Source organism: Chelonoidis abingdonii, chromosome 4 (assembly GCF_003597395.2).
Source record: "Chelonoidis abingdonii isolate Lonesome George chromosome 4, CheloAbing_2.0, whole genome shotgun sequence".
NCBI classification, from domain to species: domain Eukaryota; kingdom Metazoa; phylum Chordata; order Testudines; family Testudinidae; genus Chelonoidis; species Chelonoidis abingdonii.
In genome coordinates this window covers 113,198,277-113,222,886 of record NC_133772.1, presented here as the reverse complement: position 1 = coordinate 113,222,886, position 24,610 = coordinate 113,198,277, and the positions used below count along the sequence as shown (strand labels likewise).

At 41.2% G+C, this 24,610-nt stretch overlaps 1 protein-coding gene across 16 annotated transcripts in view; it reads right to left on the bottom strand.

Moving 5' to 3' along the window:
* The window catches only part of NRXN3 (neurexin 3), a 1,449,735-nt gene that overhangs the window by 1,314,322 nt on the left and 110,803 nt on the right, over window positions 1–24,610 (bottom strand). For all 16 annotated transcript variants that reach the window (XR_012655819.1, XR_012655820.1, XM_075065588.1 and 13 more), the window contains exon 4: window positions 14,949–14,978. Coding sequence is in view for 14 of the 16 variants with exons in the window: in XM_075065588.1 (XP_074921689.1) it covers window positions 14,949–14,978 (30 nt within the window). In the remaining 2 variants the exon portion in view is untranslated. The remainder of the gene's footprint in view (window positions 1–14,948; window positions 14,979–24,610) is intronic.

Sequence of the window (24,610 nt, the reverse complement as noted above, 5' to 3'; positions counted from 1 at the left end):
ACATTTTTCAAAAGGAACCCTTTCTTTGTCTCCTTGCACTTACCAATATTCTCCCTGCAACCTCCTTCAACTGAACAATTGTGCTGTCTGTCTTATCTTGCTATGTCTTGTCTAGCCTGTATAGTAAGCTGTTCATTGCAGAGAGTGCATCTTATTCTCTTTGTAAAGTTCTGTGGCAATTTATGGCATTGTGTAAAGAATTATTAATGAATAATTCCACATTCCTCTCAGGAATTCTACTTAGCAACTGAAAACTAACCAGGAATTTCCCTTTCAGAGCAAGTATAGGATAAATCTAGGCTATTCAGTAGTTTAAATGACATAGTATTCTAGTGAGTAGAGCAGGGACCTGGGTGTCAGTTCTCCTGGGTTCCATTTCCCACTCTCTCACTAACTCACTCCACCTCTCTATACCTCAGCTTCTCTAGGAAATAACCAAGGAAAATAAATACTTCATCCCCTTGCTGGATGTGTATGATGATGATTGATAATGCTTCATGCTTATTATTTGCTGCCTTTCAGACACTTTATAAATAGCAACTAACTAATCCCTACAATTCCCCGCGTGTAGTGGGTCAAGATTATTTTTCCCAATTTACAGAACGAGAAACAGAGACACAGACTCACCCACAGGATCTCACAGGAAGTCAGTAGCAGAGCCAGGAATACAACCTATATCTTCTGATTCTGAGGCTTCTGCTTTAAATATTAGACTATCTACATGTAAGTGTGTGCGCTAGGTATTTCTAAGGCACTCATTCACAGAGTATCTTGATGTGGTGTCAAAGTAAATTGCTACAGGCTCTATTCCTGAAGCAAGCAATGAGTTGTATGAAATTCTCTCACTCTTCTCTCTCTTTTTGTGGGGAGGAGGGGAACATCTTGAGGAACATTTTAAAAGAGAAACTCTAACTGTTCATGAGAAAGGCTGAATAGCGGCCTCTCAGCTCTTAAAACAAACTGCTGAGAAATGACCAATTGGAATGCCAACAAATGGAGCTGTAATGAACTCATCTCCGGAAAGAACAGAATCAGTCTCCATCCGCTAAACACGCCAAACAAGGAAACCTGTAAAAGGGATTCCAGCTCCTGATTCAGTCAGACAAGGGAAAGAGACAGAAAGAAAAGTGAAGCCTGAAATGTATTTCTTTTCCATTATTTCTGGAAAGGGAGACAAAAAGGTGGGGGAGGGGAGGTGCACTGGAAAGCTGACAAAAATCATTATTCTCTATAAACTGCTTTGACATTGTAGAGGCAGTGACCTTCACAGCATTACCAGTTTAATGGCATTTACTTCAACAGTAGCTGATTTCACTATTAAACACGGATGCACGGCACAAGATTATACAACTAAATCACTCTTGTAAATATTTAATATCATTGCCTTTCTTTTTTTCCCTTTTAACAAATCACTATCAAAGGCAGAGCACACAGTAGAAAACATTTATTTATTCTATCCTGGAAAAAGCTTAGTGCTCATGCATTTTATCTATCTAGTTCCCCAAATGACTTTGACACTTGAAAGCCCTTGTGATCAAAACAGTCTGAAGGAAGGCAATTTTGCAACCATTTAAGAACTGATTTCATGCACTGATCAACATCTACCAAACTTGCCTGACAGAACAGCATAAAGTTTAACCCAGTAGATGGATAGCAAATACCTGAAGGAGAAAATTAGTAAGAAAGCTACACTGGTTTAAATAAAAGTCATCACAGAAGACAGAAAGAAAGAGAATCAGATATCATTTTTCCCCAGAATTGTTTAAATCATTATTTAGGAAGAAAAAAGGAAAACACCAATATAAAAATGGAATCCCATATATGTAGCCCGTAGCCAGTACAATAATGAATATATGTGCACAACAACATATATTCATGGTTATGAATATTCAACACAGAACAGAATGAAATAAACTGTCCAGAGGTTTTTTTGTTATGTTTTATTAAATATACAGTTAACTGATGCCACAATACAAGTATTAAAATGCAGCAAGACCAAGTTACTAATGAGGCACATGTAACTATATCTGGCAATACAAAACTTACTGAGAAACTGAAAAGCTAAGCCTGTAATAGGGTACTTTGGGGGAGGCAGGTCATTTTTAAAGACATTCATGCTTATGATTCATATATTCATATTTTTCCAGCATCAGAAAGAATCTTTCTAGTGCTGTGGCATAGAAAGTCTGTCATGCAACAGTAACAACGATGATCTATTCAAACTGTCTATAATCAATGCACAAAACTGCTCAGTGTAAAAATATTCAGAGATATGATAACTAAATAAATGTATTTTAAGTAATTTACACCTATAGAAGAAAGGAAGGTAAGTTAACAGCTATTTAGTAATAGAACATATATTTGATAACAAAAATTTTCAAGGAGTTCCAAATTCTGGAAAAACACAAAGAAATTGGAATCCAGATGCTTAAGGGACAGATTCTGATATCCTTACTTATGTTGGATAGTGGCTCACTCCACAATAGTCCCATTAACTTCAATGGGACTATTATGGAGCAAGGTAATATCCACCAGCAGTAAGGCTATCCGAATCTGGCCCTAAAGGACATGATAAAAGTGTTAGGCTAGTTGAACGTGCAGGACATGCAAGGAGCTGTCCAGGCTCATGTAACCAGAACTCACAGAAAATAGAAGAAGCTCTCCAAAGTTCTGAAATACAAACTCTAAGGACTGCCATGAGCTGTCCAGGGTTCTACAATTTACACTGACAATAGCTTTAACACAGTGCTAGCCAAGGTTCTGTAATCTGCGTTTCACGATCTAGCAAAGTGCTGTTCAGGTTTCCTATCCTAACTCACAACGCAAGACGAATGGTATATGAAGTTATTTTATCTACAGTCACCAATCTGGAAAATGATTGTTCAGAGTTTGATTCCCAACATCTTAGGAAGAATAAAAAATTATTCATGGATCCAGCCCAGAAACATACATTAAAAAGACAAAGGCTCTTCTGTTGTATGCAGTGATGATGTAGCCCTGTTGGTCCCAGGATATTAGAGAGACAGGGTGGGAGAGATAATACTTTCATTGGACCAACTTCTGTTGGTGAGAGAGACAAACTTTTGAGCTTACACAGAACTCTTCTTCAGGTCTGGAAAATGCCATAGCTAAATATAGGGTGGAACAGATTGTTTAGCATACGTAGTTAACACATATTTCAAGGGACCATTCAGGATGAAGAGGCTATTGGAGTACCTGGCTGTAGATAACAGATTTCTTTCGGTGTTTGGGGTGGTTACTGAATCTATAAAGGCAGGTGTGGTGATTTGTGGGTTTACTCTATACAGTTGTTTATAAGGTTTCATTGCTGAAGCTGATCATGGTGTCCAGGAACTTGATGGTAGCGTGGGAGTGTTCTGGTGAGAGTTTAATGGACGTGTGGTGGTTGTTGAAGTTGTAGCGGAAATCTATGAGAGAGTTTAGGTCATCTGCCCAGAGGATGAAAATATCATCAACGTATGTCAGGTACATCATTAGTGTCGTGGTGCATTTGTCCAGAAATTCTTCTTCAAGGTGGCTCATGAAGAGGCTGGCACATTGGGGAGCCATCCTAGTACCCATGCTGTTCCCATCGTTTGGGCAAAGTGCTGTTGAATGAAAAATTGTTATGAGTGAGGATGAAATGGATGGTTTGGGCAGTGCATTTTGGGTGTATATCTGAGGGTTGTCCTTTATCTTCTAAACATTTGAGGCAGGCAGTTATGCTGCCACTGTGAGGGATGTTGGTTACAGGGAGGTGACATCCATGGTGGCAAGGACAGTATTCTGAGGGAGGTGGTTAGTGTTGAGGAGTGTCTGGAGTAAGTCAATTCGGTCCTAGAGGAAGCTGGCTTTTAGTGGGTGAAACAAGACAATCACTACACTCTAGAATGGACTCACACAGAAAGATGGTAAACATCATATCAACTGTGAGTGAACACTTTTCACAAAGTGATCACTCTATATCTGACCTCTCAATCCTCAACCTCAAAGGAAACATGCATAACACTTTTAAAAGAGGAGTCTGGGAGCTTAAATTCATAACTTTGCTAGATATTAAAATCATGGACTGAATAAAGACATTGGATTTATGGTTTATTGCAACAATCTATAACACACTTAACCCATACCCCAGCTTTTTCCCCCCCTTTCCTCCCTATGACTTGAGAGGTGTTAATGGACCACTTCACCTTGAATGGCACTTGATATATGTGTTAAATACTTATGCTAAACAATCTGTTCCACCTTGTATTAGCTATGACACTCTGAGTACATTTCCCAGTCCTGCAGAAAAGCTCTGTGTAAGCTTGAGAGGTTGTCTCTCTCTCCAACAAAGTTGGTCCAGTAACTTGTCTCTGGGTGACGCCCCCCCCCCTTGTCTCTAAAGACTCTTCAGTGACATTTATTATAGACAAGTTTTAATATTTCATGGCTTACATCAACTAAATCTGTACATAACAGAATATTTTTTCTGATCTGAAGCAGTGGTCAGCTCATTTAGAATGACCCTGGTCATTATGAAAACTATTATTTAATGAAAATAACATGTATTTTAGAAAATGAAATAAATTCTAGTTGTAGATAATAGTTTCTTTAAAAACAAAGTTATCGTCACACTTAGATTCTATATTTTTCTTATCAACACCAACTTCTAATGATAAAAGGATTGTGTGATTTTATATCATACGTTCAAATATATAAAAGCACAGCAACAAACAATTCCCCAGTCAAAACTGTTTCGGGGGATTTCAGAGAAAAATGTCTTTAAACAACACAGACGGTGGTTGGTGTTAAAAAGTAAGCACTGATCAACACATGCTACAGAGACTCTTCTTATTCTACATAAAGGAGAGAAATGTGGCATCTCAGACACTACTGTGTGATAACTTTTGAAAAATGCTGCTGACATTTTAATGGTAACAACTGTACACACAAATTCTCAAAGCACCAGTTCTATTTTGTGTTTGGAGCCTTACCCCAAGAAATTGTTTTCATACAATTGTTTCTTTTAAATATACTGCTATCGACTTTAACAAGAGCAGGAATAAGGGCATAGTTTAGTGAGAATGATCCATATTTCCCCAGACCACTGTCCAACTAGAGCCCTATTCTTAATGCATTAAACCAGTTTTGCATCAGTGTTACTCCACTGACTCAACAGGAGTCGCACCAGTGCAAAGGAGACTATGGCTCCTAATAAAACTACCATGGCACCATGCATGTAAACAATGCATAGATGGCATCTCAAAGATCAGCACCTCAAAGAAAAGCCTACTGAAATAGACATTATGGTGCTTTATCCTGGAAGGTGCAGAGCACCCACCCATGATGCTGAGTATCTTCAACTTCTTTTGACTTCAGTGGTTGTGGAGGGCACTCAGCACCTTGCAGAATCTGGCCCTTAGTCATTAAGAGTGAAAATACTGGAGGAGAGGGGTAGTATTACATACCTACCAAAAGGATGACAATCTTTGCAATAATGATTCTACAACCATTTGTATAGCATATTATCAGCTAATCTCCAGTCACAATATTTACCATCAGGCAGAGCACTGCAAACAAGGCTGCTGTTTTTGAGTATTCATTACGGATGCATCAGATCTAGCTTACACAGCACATATTTTATCAACTGTTCAATGCTGTAATGTTATCACTCTCATCCACGAAAGGCCACAATGGGCCTAAAAGCAAGAAACCTGCATTTTTCATTGGGTTTCATATTTTGCAGGGCTGTCTGTTGTGTAAGACAAGGGGCCTATTTCAGTTTCTGATGACATTATCATCACTTTGCGCATTACCATAAAGCCCAGGAAATAAGCTATTACCAACCATCACTCCTCCCAAATGTTATCACAGAGAATCATGCATTCACAAAACTGCATTAACTGTCAGAATTAGAGTCCATTTAAACAGCAGCTGTTCCTTTATTCCTAAATACATTCTCAGTTCAAAACTTCATCCTGTACTGGCCTCTTTATTAATAGCACCTTTCAAGAGATACAGAGAAAAATCAGATTTAAAACAAAAACAAAAACACAGAGATAAGCTCCCCTTCCCTACATTACTATGACCATACATGGAATATTAAAAGAAAATAAAATTTCAAAAATCCAGTGGACACTTAATCATTACTGATTGTACGTTTACACTTTGCCTTTCATTCAGCTCCAGCAATAATGCTGAAGCAGTATCACTTTCTGTTTCGAGTCAGTTCCACTCTCAGGTTCTCATGCACTAGTCAGTGTCTGTTTGGTTTATTAGGGCTTCCCACATTTAAGGGAAAGGTTTGCTTTTATTTTAATTATTTATTTAAAAAAAATCATAAAGCTAACTCTAATTAAAAAAAAAGAAAAAAGAATTTAAATTCAAAAATTAAATTCAGGCTCTAACCTACCTGCCAGCTTCCCTTTCAATTCTAAAACTGTGTCCTAGCAAAGATAAAACATACATACTGTATTTACAAAGGAAAAACATTATTATTATCTTTTTTCCCCTCTCTGCTGCTTTGCATCTTTGTTACTGTCCACTGGAAAGACTCCAACCTGCAGGGAAAAAACACTTTAAAACATTAACTGAAAGGACTAAATACCTGCCAGGAAAAGGCACAGTGTCTCTTTAAAAGTCAGCAGTAAATTAACTTGCCCAAAAGAGTGCAATAATTAGCAGTTAGTAGCTTATTAAAAGGATGGCAAAGGCCAAGCTGCCATCTGGGATCTCCAGTTTCTTGTGATTGTTATTATGTCAAGATGTGCAAGTTGCATTAGCTTTCATGTCACCACGCTTGCCCTTACTTTATATGTAAATTTTAATGAAAGATACAGCACTTTAAAAATCAGATGTCCATCAAAAGTGCTATTAGCTTGGCTTTTACAAAACATATGGCCCGTTTCTCTACCTTCGCATCTACACACCACTGAATGCCTTAAAAAAAAAAAAAAAGAGGCTTTCAGTTGGTATCAATTAAATACTCTCTTTGTGCAGATTGAAACCTGAGCCCCATCAAAAATAGCAGACTACAATACCACATAAGAGGACAATATTTTTGCTGCTGTTTACACACAATGCAACCACGATGTTTATAACTCTCAGAGGAATCATTCTTCTTAATGAAAATTAAAGCCAATCAAGAGTCAGCTGATTATTCACATATAAAAGATACAAGTTCAAAAAAGGAGAATGAGACAGTAAATAAGATATTTAAAATTATATATAAATTGCCAAACATTTAACACATTATAATATATTTTGCATGCACACACATGTAACTATATACACACATTTTCATATGCAAAAACTATGATTTTGTCTGGAGATTTCACACTGTAATAACTAATCTGTCTGCATTTAAAATATATGGTTAAAATGTAGGAAAACATTTTGCAACATTTTTGCATAACTTTGGTCCTTTATTGTTAGTCAAATTTCAAAAAAATTGATGACAATTTTCAAAAGAATTCTGATATTCAGAAAATGTCTTCTACCTCTGTTGGTAAACAAAAACAGAATAAAAGTTTTGCAAAAAAAATTGTTTTTTTTTTCCCCTTCAGATTTTGAAATCTGAAAGGAAAATGTTGACCATTTCTAAATATATATAAAGGATTTTAGATACAAATTAAAAATAGTCTGTGATTGGGTAAAATAAGAAATCTGTAGCACTGGTTTTAATTATTTAAAGATGACTCACTGACAGGTAACTCCAAGTTTAAAATGACCCAGTTCCAGCCTATTCTTTTGATGGCTTGGACATTTACAAACCGTAAAACAAAGTGCTTCACTTTTTTAAACAGCACCACTAAAAGGAAGTAAATAAACAAAAATCAAAATCCTCCCAATAAACCAAGCAATTTATTTTTACTTTCTTTCAAAAGTGAGAAAAAAAATCACACAGATGTTCAAAAAATCAGCAGGTGAAGAGGTAAGGCGGAGGGGAAGCCAGAAAATCCACATTCACTTTTAAAGCACAAACACGTCAGACGTTTGACAGGACAAATCAACAGTTTAAGCAGCACAGACAAGGCTGCCAATGTAAATGTAATGGTGTCTTTTTTCCCCTGTCTTATATTAGATATTTATAGAGCATAAATGAGTTTCTCTTCACAATTAGTTACTGGCATTTCACTTAAACATTTGCATAAACCCTTGGCTACTCAGCCGAATTTACTCACAGGATTCTTAAATCCTAGGGGTGTTATTGGCAAAGAACGGGAGATGATTTTGCAAATCACTGGTTAAACTACAGTAATTATTTACGTCAGAGGACACAAAAAAAGGTCAAATTTTCTTCTTTGCCATCACTTCCCATTCAACACTATGACATGGTGTTCGAAAAACAACCCTATCCCACCCAAAAAGAGTAAACACAATATTGGAAAGTCTGACAGATTTACCTGGATTAAGACTAGCCTGGGCTAGGAAGATGACCAGACTTTTGACATGCTGAGGCTACACAGGCAATTTACCAGGTGCCTTCAAGCCCTAGTAGTACACATTTGAAAATAAAACAAAATTATACTAAACTAAAATAAGCCACATACAGGCTATGTGCTTATTCTTTCTTCCTCCTCCTTGATGGGGAGAAATTACTCCATGTTTGAACTGAACAGCAATAAAAACCTGCAGCTGATCAGTTTTTCACCCTGACCCCACATTTATGGATGGGGGAAAAGGCAAGGAACACAGACAGTATTTTAGGACATTTAGGATTGGGGTTGTATGTGGCACTATGGATACACTTTGAGCATTCTTCTGTTACAGGATAGCCTAGAAACCAGTTACTTTATCAGGTTTGTACTTAATCTCCCTATATTTTTGTATCATTTCAATTCATTGGGTGAACTCTTGATCCAACCGAAATCAGTGAGAATGTTGCCACTGACTTCAATGGGGCCAAGATTCCATCCACTAGGTCAAATTCATTCCTGATGCAACTCCATGAAAACCAACGGCATCACACCAGGGATGAATTTGGCCCATTTCCTTTGGAGACCAATCTCAATAGAATCTTAAGCCAAACCAACAGTGACAATAAAAGGAAAACCTCTGCAAGTATAAAGGGATTTATAGTGAAGGATAGTGGTAAGGCCAATTATCGTGTGCTTAAACAAAGCCTTTCAAGAAAACAATTGATATAGAAGAATGTGACTAGACATCAACTCCAGCTCAAATTACAGTTGAATATTTATGATTTATTTTTATATCATGTATATGTGTAGAAAGGGATAGGGAAATAAACACAACATAATTATTCTGTAATTCACATGTCCCTCCTCCATACGAAAAGACTGGCACCACAATCCAAGCCAAAATAAATAAAAATCGTACCCATCCTTCCTTGAATTTGATGATCATACATTTACTTTACCTTTATGAGCACCAGTTTTCTCTTCGATTTCAAGGGTCTGATGTAATCACAAGCATTACACATCTACTCAGCCTGTAGGACCTAAGGAGAAGAAAGTACATGGACGCCTTCCTGTCCTCCTCCTTTTTTGTATGTGATATTGTTGTAGCCATGGGGGTCCCAGGATATTAGAGAAACAAGGTAATATCTTTTATTTGACCAACTCCCATCAGTGAGAGACAAGGTTTTGAGCTTACACAGAGCTCTACTTCAGAACCTGAAAAAAAGAGCTATATGTAAGCTCAAAAGTGTGGATCAACAGAAGTTGGTCCAATAAAAGATATCACCTCACCCACTTTGTCTCATCTCCTTTTTTTGTCTGCTAATACCACTAACTCCTAAAAATACCCAGATGTGATCTTCAACTTTCCACGAATGCACTGGGGGAAAAGTCCTGCAGCCTTTGAAAGCAAGAGATGAAAAAGAAACATTTTACTGCAGGAGGACCCATTAATGCAAGATGTGGGAGTCACTGGTGGTTGCCCCCAATGACTGACAAACAGAGTCATGAATTGAATACACTTTTTAAATATGATTTGCAAATTCAGATAACCGTAAGGCCTCAACTGAACTACTGTCCACTGTTCTGGGTGCCATGCTTCAGGAAAGATCTGGAGACTTGTCCAGAAAACATGACCTACAAGGAAAATGGGTTTGCTTACTTTGCAGAAAAGAAGACTGAGTGGGGACATGATAGTTTTCAAGTACATAAAAGCTTGTTTTAAAGAAGAAGGTGGTGCGTTGTTTTCCTTATCCACTGAGACAGGACAAAAAGTAATGGTCTTAAATTGCAGCAAGGGAGATTGAGGTTAGACTTTAGGAAAAACTTCCTAACTGTAAGGGTGGTTAAGGACTGGAACAAATTACCTAGGGAGGTTGTGGAATCTCCATCATTGAAGGTTTTAAGAACTGGTTAGTTAAATACCTGTCAGGGATGGTCATATAATCATAGAATATCAGGGTTGGAAGGGACCTCAGGAGGTCATCTAATCCAACCCCCTGATCAAAGCAGGACCAATCCCCAACTAAATCATCTCAGCCAGGGTTTTGTCAAGCCTGATCTTAAAAACCTCTAAGGAAGGAAATTCCACCACCTCCCTAGGTAACCCATTCCAGTGCTTCACCACCCTTCTAGTGAAAAAGTTTTTCCTAATATCCAATCTAAACCTCCCCCACTGCAACTTGAGACCATTACTCCTTGTTCTGTCATCTGGTACCACTGAGAACAGTCTAGATCCATCCTCTTTGGAAACTCCTTTCAGGTAGTTGAAAGCAGCTATCAAATCCCTCCTCATTTTTCTCTTCAAATAATACTTAATCCTTCCTGAGTTCAGAGGAGTGGATTAGATGACCTGCCGAGGTCCCTTCTAGCCCTACCTTTCTATGATTCTATGCAACCTTTTCCTGTGCATGTGGCATGGACCTTCCAAGATCATCCAGGGGTGCATTCTAGATTGCTTTTTCTGCAGGTTGTAGAAATATGTGGTTACATATACACAGCTGAACACTCTCAAAGTTATTTCTCACACAGAATTATGGCATTTTAAGCAGTTGATCATTATAACCAGAACTGCAGTTTGCAAATTTGCTAGGAATTTAAACAATTTACCATTTTCATTCTATTTCACCATAACACCTGAATTCACTGTGGACCACATACTCCCATGGTCCACAATCCCAGACTTCCGTGAGAGTTTTGCCTGAGTAAAAACTTCAGAGTTTAGCCCTAAAAGGCCTGTTTACACTAGAGAACATTACCACCCTCCACCCAAAGGATGGGATGAGCAGGTAATCACGGTTGGCTGAACAAGAGACTTAGTCCACACTGACCGCTAAATCACGTTCAGCACTGTGTCAGCTAACTTGATTGTTGGCAATTGTGTTCAGCCACAGTAGCATTCTGTAGCGTACACTTGGCCTAAGGAGCTTACACTTTTAATAATGCATACAGGTGGGTGTAGAATCCACTTCTTCCTAACTAGAACACCTCAGGAACCTTGAATGGATTACAGAAGAAAGCATACTTAGGAGCTGCAACTAATGAAGCCAATACATTTTTTTAAATAATTTATTTTTTTCTAGCCAGAACAAAAATTATAAACAGCCGGTGGAAATTTTTCAGCCCAACCAACAAATTAACATAAATAATTTGACAAATCATTAAGAACCCAATAAATACAAATACATCAGAAAAAAGACAGGCTGCAATACCTAGTGTCACTACAGAGAGAAACTGTTTGCTGAACCAAGTGGATATGTGGAATTCAGGAATCACAGGAAGGTTAACTGGTAACCAGGCACAGATGATTTGTGCCCTCAAAGGAAGGCTCGTTGTGAGCAAATCCCTCAGCACCTCCATTCTCCCAAATTCACAGTGATACCATTTCCATTGGACATTTCAGCCCCCAGTTCCTTATAGGCTCAGGAACAAGTATGAGACTCCACTGTGTCCAGACCACGCCAGCTCAGCTGGGCAGATTTTCCAGCAATGTATTTGTTAGGCACTAGGCCTCAGGACAATGAAGTCTGTTAATCACTCTGTCAAAGCCCTGGTAGGGAACTAGGACAAAGGGGTTGATTTTATTTAAGTAAGTGTTCACAACTTATCAATTAATTTTCCTCTCCCTTCTCTCTCCTCTTCCAAACACTTAATCCATTTGGAGATCCACAGCAAGTTTGCGACACTTAGCTTTTTTGACAGTTTTGATTAGGGATGGATGACTGCCCTGTTGCATGCTACCAATAAGTATGAACTGCAGAAAGGCAAGTTGGAGTCACACATCAGTCACCTCGTTCACTTTGCTTTAATGAGCTGCAAAAGAGATCCTCCATTTAGCAGTTCTGATTCTTCCCCATCTCCCCCCACTGTTCCTTACATCTCAGTACCCTTTGGGGGGGAAAACAGGATTTTTTCACCTAAAAGACTCAGGGAACTAAAGGAAAACAGGCAAGAAAGCACAAAATTCCACCCGAGTTAAAGAGAACTTGATTTGCCACCCTTTAATGTCTATGGCTTGATCCTGCTCCAACTCTAGTCAATGGCAAAATGCCCAGCAATGGTATCATCCCAACAAGGCAGGGACATCAGTGCCAGCTAACTGGCCCCTGCCCTTCTGGCTTTGTCTTGTGTGAAACACATTTTCATAAATTTTGCCCTGGCTTCTTAAACTACAAAGCATTTGCCACTCTGTATAGCCCACATTGCAGTATAAATGATGAGACACCTAGAGCTTTTGACAGAAAGATGAGGCATTAATTTAATAAATATCACCTTCATAATTCTAGATAAAGCAACAGGAAAAGGCTGATGAGAGTTCTTTTTTAGTTAAAGTTCTAATGTGAACCATATCCATAGAAATAAAATTTCCCCCATGACACATGAACATTTCAATAGCAGATCAAGATTTAAAATTAAAAGAAAGCAATCTCTACCTTTACTTCTACCTATAGATAGGAAGTTGTGCATCCAGTTAAGCAGAGGTACGGAGGTGTGTCCATCACGGAGGAGGCAAGTGAAAAGAGCAGGAGGAAGGATAAAATATAAGGTCACTGAGCACACTCACAAAAACAATAACAGGAACATAAAACACACACAGCACAAAAACAGTGCCACGCAATAAAATATTTGAAAAGGGAAAACACACCACAACTAAACAAAGTGATGCTTAAACAATGGACAGTGTGACTAGCCACTGTCTGTTTAAGCTCTTTGGCTTTGGTTTGATTTTCTATAGAGAAATGCAAACCACCCATGCAATAGCACTTCAATAAGACACATCACTCCACATCAAATGCAAAACAGGGGCAACACCACATTAGGTAGGATAAACATCTTGTGGAAATATATTTGCTAAATATTTTCCACATACCAATAGCAGAGTGAGATGAGAAGCACTGCAGAGCTTCTCCGGGCACACAGTGTTTGTATATTACATTGAGACAGCATATAATATATGTTTATATACACACATACATTTACACATGATCATGTATATATTATGCACATATATACAGTTGATACTTATTAGAGTGAAATGATAGAGAATTGGTTGGCAAGAAAAGAGAAGCCACTTCTCTTGATGTGAGATGGATAAAGGATGATGGCCTGTGATGCCAGAGCTCAATAGCTTTTAGACTATTCACCAAGCAAGTAGCTGTGGACAGAGTTGTGGGCCGTGATGCAGGCCGGATTGGGTCATGTGACTCCTTACACCAACCAGGATTCAAATTGCAATCTAAAGACCAGGTGCATCGCTTGATATAATCATTTGTACTGTAGAAGAACAGATCATGTCCTAAATCATGTACATACCCTTTAAGACATGGAAACGGTTAGGTCTCCTCACAAAGTCCACTTTCTCCAGGTAAATCTGATTAATCATGAGCCTTTTCAGACATTAGGTTCCAATTTGTTACCTCTTTTAAACTCTCTGATGGCTGGATAGCCTTTTCTAATTTGGGCAACCAAAATTGTACACATTATTCCAGAGGTAGATTTACCAAGCTTGTATTCAGAGATCAAACAAACGTTCACTTAGAAACTTACTCCCTCTTTTATGCATCCAAGCACCTGCTGGATTTTTCTGCTGAAGTCTGGATATTGGAATGCTGTAGGTTCATTTGCCTAAGTCATTAATTATTTCATTACTGTCTAAGTGAGACAGGAATCCATCTCAGTGCTGCTCCATCCTTATTGAGTTTCCTACATGCCAATGAGAGGTTGACACTAAAACACTGACACAGTCCAAAGCTCTACAGAACCACCTCCCGCACCCTATCTCTCTCTCTCTCTCTAATCCCCATATCGCAGCCCAGTGCCCAGGATGGGACCAGTGAACCAATTTTGCCACACCAATAGACATGTAACAAAATGTGTAACAAACTCCAGGCTGAGCTATTTAAATATCGACTCTGATTTAGGCCTAAATCTTATTAGTAGCCCTCACTGGGGTTGGCCCAATTCATTTTCCAGTGCATTTTGTTCCTTGCATATTTGAATATTTTAAGCTGCAGATGTAGAATGTACAGACCATAATATGTAATTTTCTCCAGGGTGCATAATGAGCTAGAATCATGCCATGATGGCTATTAGCATGTTTTTGCAAGAATTTTGCTCTGGAGAAGAAGAAAAAAAAAAGCAAACACTAAGGGCTGCATTTACCAAGCAGGGCTGAGAGTTATTACAGCAAGCATCAAAAGTAAGGAAGAAGAAGAGAATAGGTTGTGATGGTGCATGGAAGGGAGGTATATTTCTCCTCTTCTCCCTTTAAATTTATTTTCATTTGTTTCTATCCCATTACAAGCACCATGGCTTACTACAGTCCCCCAAGAATCTCTGCCCAGGGCACTGGTATTGCCGCCCAGGTTGGCAAACAGCCATGGGTGATGGGAACACAAAGGGGGTAAAATGCAAGTGGTTGATTGACAAATCCATCCTCTGCCATGGACCAGGTTGCCTTCTGCAAGCCAAGCCCAGTCCAGAAAGAAGTATAGATCATCATCATCAGTAACCACTGACTGGCAAGGAAGAGAAAGACAAAGGACTTACCTTGTTCACTCATCATCAGGTGTGAGAGGCCTTTGAGAAAGAGAGAGAGGAAGTGAGAAAGAAAGAACACGAGAAAAGCAGAAAGACAAATATACATACACATACATGTTGAGCGATAGATACAGATCAATCACCTATGCAGTCCAATACCTCCTGGTATTGGAGATCACATACTTGAGATGAACTAAGTATGAGCATCACACTGTGCACACTCGTCCATTCCATAGCTTCCCATGTCAGGCAGGAAAGCTTGTGTCACAGCTAAAGAAAGTCCGATGCCAGTTGCAGAACTGTCCATGGGACTAGTGATTCAGAAGGTACCACATACAACTGTGGTTAATTGGACTGGAAGAACCTTGGCCTGTGGTGAAGCTCACCTGTAAATCTACAAGGGGTCACTCACAAAGCTTGAAGATCAAAACCAAAGACAGCCTCTACAACTGGACATTAAGAGTCACTGTTGTGGTGGTCAGCAGAAGCAAGCCCAATATACTACCATGCTGGCTGTTGATTAGCCATTTGTACTAACTGCGTGTGCACACACAGTTGGACTCATTCATGTATGTGGTAGCTTCAGCACATAATTTTGAAGAGTTAATAATCACCTGTCAAACAATTAATTAAAGCCCAGCAGACCAGCTTAAGAAACAGATCTCACAGGGGCTAGAAAAAGGAATCTCTCAGCCTATTTTCAGTACCAGTCCTTTCCTATTCCTTTTCCTTAACTACTGGAGATTTGTCTCCAAGTAGGCAATGTGGAGACTGCCTTGAAGTTATTCTCTACACTTTCTCAGGGATAAACCAGCAAAAGGTACAGCCACACTTCAGTGCTGGAGTTTCAGTTGCCAGACATATCTGGGGAGATGGGGGTGAGATGATCACATTCATTTAGCCTTCTCTCCTCTTGTGAGCAGCACTTGGGCCCTCTTCCAAGAGCTCTATTCTGGTGTTCATCCAACACTACTGCCAAACCCAATTAAAATCCACTTTGGGCCCAATTTTCAAACGTGTGTGGTGCACAACTGCATGCATAACTTTTCTATACAAATGCAAACTGCACCTGCAAATCTGGTAACTAGTGTATGCACATACCTAGTTAGAAGTCTAGGTGGCCATTTACATTTACAGTTAGCCAATTATGTACCACACACCACCCTGCACTAACACATCTAAAACTGCAACCCAATTCCAGCTCCAACAAGCTTATCTCAAACCATCACTGACCCCCTCCCCACTTGCTTTCTTGACCAATTCATCTCTTACCTTGACTCCTCCCCATCTCTTACCCTACCCTACACTGAGGATATTTCAGACTTGATGCATGCATGCGCGCATACACCTTTTTAGCTCCCTTCATTATGGAAGACAAATAACGCTGCTAATGGTTCACTATTTCAGAGGGCCCAAGATGTTGGATGAATCTATTAGAATGAAAGATTTTTCAACAAGCAGCATGTTAAGATTGTATTTATTTATAATTTTAATCATATTTTATATTTTTTCGCTTGCCATGGTGCAGAAATCTAAAATCCAGATCATCCCGAGAAAATGTTTACCTAAAGAGAACTCCAAGCCAGATAAGGGGATTAATAACTGTAAAGTTTAAAGAATGCAAATATCTGAATGTTCTTGGGAGATTACTGTGGATTTAGAAAAATAATCAGAAACACAATATAGGTTTAGCAAACAATTGTTTAATTTTTTTTTTACTATAAATATACATAGCAGATTTGTTTTGATGGAACATATTTCTGATTTTTAAATTAAAAGACAATTGAATTATATAATTTTATGCAGTTAAGGAGGTAGTGGTGGGTTTGTGGATACATCTATGGCCCATTACTTTGGAAGGCCAAATCTCTTGTCAGCTCAGATAAACGCCCAAAAAATTGTTCAACCCAGGAGTAGATCAAGATCCTTAGGCATTATGATTTGAAGAGGCCTTGAAGCAATGGTGAATCAGTGAACAACAGGTGGCATGGCACTCAGCTAATGGCTATCTACCACAGGACCCAGAGTTGAGACAGGACCTGGGCTTCAACCCCTCAATTCATGTCAGAGAAGGGAGAGGAAGGCAGCAGCTGGGAGTCATTTGGTTTGCTGATCGATGCACCCAACATGCAGCGCACAAATTGTTGGCCATCTGGGGGTGAGGGAGAAAGTCTGTTGGGGAGTTCCTTCCAAACTTTTGGTGGAGGTATTGCCCTATTTGGAATTATCATGAGAAAGATTCCCTAGGAAGATTTCCAGCCCTTCCTGATTCTGCTCACATCCAAAATACAAGATCAGCCTCTCCCATAATATTTTTGTCCTGAGGTTCCAGTTCCAGCTGGGCACAGGAAGCTCAGTGAGCAATATGAAAAGTAACAGGCAATAAAGAGTTGCTACTATTTTTGAACCAGAAGGGAAAAGGTTTGGTTTGAAGCTGTATGGGAAAGGTTATTTTATCCCAAGTGATTTGCCCATCTGAAATCCTTGCATAGACCCTTATGTTACAAATAGAAGGCCAAAACTTTCCCAACCCAAACATGAGATCAAATATTAATAATCAATAACTGCTTCACTCATCTGAAAAACTGAATCCCATGTCATTAGAGTTGGGAGTGTACAAAGTGAGCGAGAGATCTCAATCTGTCTCCAACCTACCAACAACCCCCAGAACCTTCAACCTGCAGAGCTCTAATTTGTGACACCAACCTTTTTACATGTGCAGTAGAGACTACAAATTAGTGACACTAAAAACAACAGAGGTGGAAACTTGAAATGATGTTGAGGTCCTTTCAGATTTAACATTTTTGGTAACCTCAGTTTCAAGAGGCTGCATTTGTTACATCAATTTATAAGACGCAAAGTGCAAGGTCCCCTCAGGGTCATGTGGGACAGAGCTAAACTGTGGTCTAAAATGGACAGGCATACCGCCAGAAAGTTCATATAAGAGCTGTGAGAAACCTGCAAGCCTGAAAGTCAGGCCAGGTTTTACCACAGCTCTAGCTATGTATCTATTTAGAAAGCAACCATCCTTGTGGTATGTAGGCACCAAACTCAAAAGCCAGAGAATCCTTCAGGAGACAAAGACTGAGTTATGGAGGCAAATGAAACCATCAGGCCATGCTCCTGCAAGCCCTCCATGCACACAACTACCATTGATGTCAATGGGAGTTCCATGCCTGGAAAGCCCTAAATGAAATTCTGAGGTTTTACTGGCTTCCACCCAAATTGAGGTCAAACTTGCACTATTTCAGCCAAGTTTCACTTTCAGTCTCTGGTTTGTTCAACCAGAAATTCAGTTCAAACCCTGAAGGCTGCAAAGCCAGGCAAGATAAAACTGGGAAAAGGTTTGCACAAACCCATACGAACCACAGTGGCCAAGCTTTTACAGATCTAGTCATTATTATGATGAAATATTTGCTGAGCATTGACAATGTCTCAGCACTAGGTTAGCGCTTGTTAATATCTCCTCAGCTGACTGAACTTATATGAGATCCAAACTGAGACTGGCATAAAATGGAAAATGTATTTCAGAGACTTGCTCAGGATTACTTTTGAATGGAGAATGAGCTACAAAAAACTGTAACTTCCTCAAGCTTGGGTCCAAGAATTTCCATACCAGTTGAGACCAGGAATCCAGTATCTTGCCTTCTGCAATGGCTTGTAGCACATGGTACAGAGAAGGGTGCAAGAAATCAGGTAATGGAGAGTTATGGAATAACCTGCCCATAGAGGAAGCTTATTCCTAAATGTTTCTTAGGAAAGCTCACGACAGCTTTCTGTACTGATGATCTAGAGCAGTGAGTTAAGCTTTTGAAGCACTCAGTGAGTTCAAACCTTTTGAGAGTCACCTCATATAGAGAGCCTGAAGTTGACACTAACCCACCTGCTTGGAGCAGCATTTGATATTGTGACGTCACTATGGTCTAGGACAGATGGGTTTAAACTTAGCTGCTGTTATCTTAGCCATGATCTGTGCCCATCTTTACTATTGGTTCCTGTTTGGGCAGGAGATGGGGGTTAAAACCAGTTACAGAGTCAGTTACAGTTTAAAAAGTTATTTTTATCTCCCTAGATCTCAAAGTAACATTTTTATGAATGAAAGTGGTTTTTTTTAAATGAGTGCATTGTTCCGCTTTCCATATCAAAGTCGAGAAATTAAGTGGTGCTAATTGCACAAAGTGCCAAGGGCCGACACTGGATTCTTATGAAGCCATAAGGACATTTTTTAAAGTAGCTTCACAGTGCAATTATATGAAAGAGCAATGTAATTAAACAATGGCCCTCGTGTTTGAAGACTTATTAGGGGCACTTTGCAAGGGGGTTATACGGGAAACCTCGGCACTACAGTTTTTCTTTTTCATTACGCTTGGGTTCTTAACACTCAAGACAGGGGGAATTAAAGCCACTAAACATAAAGAGGGGAGGAAGGGTACAAAACCCAGAGTAAAGTGACAACTGATTGATGCAGCAAAAGAAGATGGAGTCCTTTTGTTCTAGCTAATTATAGCTTGTCCTGTTTTACTGGGCCAGTGCTGCGGGGCCGGGTGAGGGGAGGGGGAAGTTGATTCCTTTATATTGGCTGGAACAAAGAAACCATTAACAGGGATCTGGGGGAATTGCTGCATTAAGGCCAGGGGCCTCAATTTTTACCTTTTAATGCCAGTGCCAGACTGACAGCCCCCCAGTCCGTCAGAAGCACTACATATATATATATATAAAGAGAAATACTACATAGGCAGCAGAAAGGCAAGTGTCCCAACATCAGGCCTGCCAGGCCCATCAACCCCCCCGCTCCCCAGGAGCAAGACAGGCCTTCACTTTCTATGGCCCATTCAACCAACAAGGGGGCAATGGTAATGTGTGCATGAGGCAGGGGTGTTATGTTTTCGGAAGCCCCCCTGCTCCAGGATGTTTCAGTATCTGTTACTGAGCTCTATGTAGAGCTCACGTAAACCAGGGACCCTAATAAAAGAGTTGCAGCTCCTGCAGGAAAAGTGTGCTCCAGTGAGCGAGCGGTCCATTTCCCTACCTTTCCTTTCCCAAACACGTTACACACCCTTCTCAGGGGACCAACTCCCTGCCTCATCCTCCCACCCCAGTTCCCTCTGCAGCCCTTTCCTTTCAGGGAGAAGCAGCAACAAGTTTCCCTACCTTCTGAACTAGACTGTCCCCCACTCCCCCACACACCCCTTGTGATTTGAGAACTCTTCAGACCTAAACAGCAAGACAGTCCACACAGGACTTTGGGGCTTCCCCAAAAGAAAAGATGCCTGGTAAGCGCACTCATCCCAGACCCAACACACTAAGCAAGGCAGAGGGATGGCATGGTGATGGAGGAGAACCCCTCTCCCTCAGCCCCTGCCTCTCACCTGGAAGGAGATGTGGTGAAGTGTAAAATATTCGTCTCAGGCCTAGCTTTCTGCTGGATAGGCCAGCTCTGTACAGATGATGAGCTGAGCTCTTGGCCTCTGGCACACATGGTGCCCATTTTTCATAGACAGGCAAAGCTACAGCCCAGGCTAGGGAACAGCCATTCTTGTTGGATTCATCAGTGGCATGCCTAGCAGCTAAGAGGCTCCTTACAGGCCCCAGCAGTACGGCCAGCCAGGAGCTAAACATGGTTACTGTAGCCTGAGGCCCACTTCAATCCAATTACACACAACAGCTGTGCAATTCCTTTCCTCTGTCCCAGGGCTTGGACTAGACTTTGTGGCTGTCAGGGGCAGCAAGTTGAGAGGCAGAGTCAAGCTGAATGGCACCTTGAAGGATGCCATCCTGAGGGAGAAGGCAAGGGAGTAGGAGACAAAGAAAGGGGGCAGTAGACATAGCACTCACGTTATAAACCAGCATCTCCTTCTTGGCAGAATTAGTTGTTCCCCATTTAATCGATATTGGAGAGAGCACGTTCCTGGCAGAACCATTCAGATAAGAGGCTTATGCCTATGCAAGTGTATAGGAGAGCATGAGAATAAGTGTGTATGATTGTGCAGAAGGGACTGCATACATAGTGAATGGGCGGGCAAGTGGGAGCAGCTGAGAAGGAATGAAGCCTTGGGAACAGATAAAGATAAGAAAAGGAGGTAAAGGAATGAAGGCTGGAAAAGGAACAAGATCGAATGGCCTGGACTTTTCCGCCTCAAAAAGCCAGTAACATGGCTCTCCTGTCGGGGCCTCTGTGCCTTTACAACAGAGTTGGTTACCCCCTGCATGGAGGCAAGGCCACAGTCCTTCTCAGGACCCAGATCAACTAGGGTATCTCCACAAGGTCACAGTTATTTCTTTAAATACAAATTCTAATAGCAGCTGGAGCCATAAGAAATGATCCCCTTTGGCAGGTCTATCACCATGTGCAGTAATCAGGCCCATATCACCATCCTGGGGAGGCCCAAACAGGTCTCCCATTCCAGAGGTGGGGGTGGAAGGTGAAGCAAGTGGGTGCAGTGCTAACATAGGGCATGTCTTCACTACCACGCTACATCAGTGCAGCCGCACTGATGCAACTGCGCAAACGTAGTGCATCTGGTGAAGGTGTGTTATGTCGACAGGAGAGTGCTTTCCTGTCTATGTAATTACTTCACCTCAACGAGAGGCGGAAGCTATGTTGGCAGGAGATGCTTTCCCACCAACATACCTCGGTGCAGACACCACTTTAAGTCTATGTAGGTTACGTCACTCGGGGGGGTGCTTTTTCACACCCCTGCGCAATGTAAATCACATCAACTTATGCAGTAGTGTAGACAAACCCTTAGACATGAGGTATCAGAGTCAATCACCCTAATATCAGAGCACCACACCACTACCCCTTTAAATGCCCCCTCCCCATAAGCAGCAAGATAGAGGCACCTCACAAGTTCCTCTGATCTACTGGTCTATTCTCAACAAATTACTGTTCACCCCAGGGCTCTGGACCAATGAAGGTGAGCCCAGATCTATAATCCTGAATATACAGACAGGAAATTTGAAGCACCAAGAGGGGAAATGACTTGCCCTCAAGGCCACATAGCTAGTCAAGTGACCCAGCTGAGCACAGACCCCAAGAGTCCTGACTCCCAGTGTCCCAATCTAACCTCTGGACATCACTGCTTTCTGTGTGATGCTTATGTGAATGGACAACGCCCCCACTTACGGGGTAGATTGACACCTGACGAACTCATTTCATTTGTGAAATGAGCCAAGCAGGATCTGAAGCTCGTTCTCAAGGGGAGAGGGGCACGCCAGCTGCTAGCCATAGTTCCCAGGGGACCCCTCTTAACAGCAAAGAGACCTCACAAGCTGAGAGCTCATGCTAAAAGTAAAGTGACTATTTGCTTTGAAATAAGATCTATTTCCCTGCACCTGGCAGGGGCTTGGCCTAAGAAAAGCCTTTGTAACATGTGCTTTGCTGAAGCCAGCACCAGGCTCTTCACAGAAGCTTGTTTTCCTGGGGAATTAGTTCTAGCCAGTCTATTCAACAAGTAAAATTAATCAATTAATCAATGGGCCCTTTACAGCCCTTCTGCTGCCTGTGTGTAAATAGTTACATTAGCTCATAAAATTCCCTATTTGTCTTGCAAATGGTGAACAGTTAAAATGGTTGCTTGGCAGGGGCCCTGGGCTCCACTCTCTGGCTTACGATTGGCTAGCTCACACGGTAGTGAACAATCCCCAGTCATGGACAAAGAAAATGCAGAGTCTGCAACCTCCCTTACTGTAGGTAAGGAAACCTGACTGTGTTCTACATAAAAAGCCCAGTCCTGTGCAGCAACACAAGTGCAGGCTGCAGGGAGAAGAGGGGATAGGACAGGACAGGGCAGTGTAGGACCTTCTTGGAACAGACCTGTATCACAGTTCAAAAAATAAGGTACAGGCAAGCATCGAATTGAGAACATGTGAAAATGAGTGTAGCAGCACATGAAAAAGTGTCTGAATGTAACAAGAATGTGAGAATGTGAGAAAGCATGGAAGAAATCCTGAGCCTAAATGCATGGGAGGGGAGGGATAGCTCAGTGGTTTGACCATTGGCCTGATTAAATCCAGCATTCTGAGTTCAATGCTTGCACGGACGATTTAGGGATCTGGGGCAAAAATCTGTCTGGGGATTGGTCCTGCTTTGAGCAGGGGGTTGGACTAGATGACCTCCTGAGGTCCCTTCCAACCCTGATATTCTATGAGTGCGGGGACATAAACAAGATGTGCAAACATTTGTGAGAACATCTGAGAATGGGGCAGGGCAGGGCAGTGCAGCCCATTCACACACTAGCTGGAGAGCTATAAGGTTAACAAAACTCTGGATTTCAGTACATCTGTTCTCTCCCTCCAGGCCACCCACAGCAATGATAGCACCATTTTCATCCCTGGCTGGGCCCACCCCATCTGGGTGATCATATACCCTCTGCAGCCTATTCAAGCCACATGGGAGTTGTTGTTTTTATGTACAAGACAGCAGCCATTTATGGCACAAAATATCATCCATTCCACTGGGCTGAGAAGGGGCCAAGCTACAGTGAGCCATTGTCAGCCTGACTCCACCTTCCACCCCAGCCATGGGGACAGAGGCAGCTCCAGTGTACAGTGAAGGGGCCTGTTACCCCACAACCCTTCCACATCATCTCTGGACATACCTCTAGCCACTGGCATTACCTTCCCTCTCCATGCAACAGAGACAAGTATCTGACCTGCTGAGAGGGAAAAGCTCCTTGACTCCCCAGACTGGGGCTGATAAAGCCTGTGGTCCTTGTTTGCAGTAGTCTTGCTGGTGGAGTTTCTCTTTCTGCAGCATCTCAAGAGGCCATTTTTTGTTATCTGGCCTCTTTCTTCCCTATTATCTGCACTTTGGGTATTCAGTGACACCCCCTCCTGGGATACTCACGCACAGAATACAAAGTAACTATAATGAGTAAGGGGCCCCAACTAGAGGGTCTGAAGGGCTGGGGGAGTGAGATTTATCCAGACCACTTGTCCACACAGTTTCCATAGATGAAACTAACAGGGCTGAAAAATCTGATTGTTCAATGGTAGAAACACAACAAATGGAATGCAGAAGTATTTTCAGGTTCAATTCTGGTGCCACTAGAACGCCGACAGACCCCAGTCATTGGCAGGCAGGATCAAACCTATGACCTCTGGGGATGAGCCTCTACTGCATGAGCTAAAAGCCATATGACAGTTCGCTAAGGCTGTAGGGCAGACTCATTAATCTCTCTCTCTAAGTGGTCTCGGTGCAACTAGATGGGCAGAACACCACGCCCAGGAGGTGTGTGGGTTACACCATGAGTTGGCAAGTTATGCATATGACTTAGAAGGGAAGGATCAATCCACTTAGCAGTCACCCACAGTCCTGCTCCCATTCAAGCCCAAGGCCAAACTCCCACTGAGCCCTCATGCTGAGTCTAAATCAGGATAGCGAATTCATATCCCCAGTGATGAGAGAGTGGTCTGGGGATTAGCTGCTGGAGTTCTCTATGAAAGAACATTTCCGTGGTGGTAGATCCTGAAAATAAATTCTCCAGTTTGATTACATTTTCTCTGTCTCTTATATATGATTTATTCACATGCTATAGAACGGAAACTGTCAAGGCCCCAAATGAAGAGTTTACAAACCCTAGTATGACAGGAATATTTTCACCACTTTTTATTAAGCAAAAAAACCCAACAAAACCCTCTCTGTATCTGTGTTGGTGGAGACCCAAACA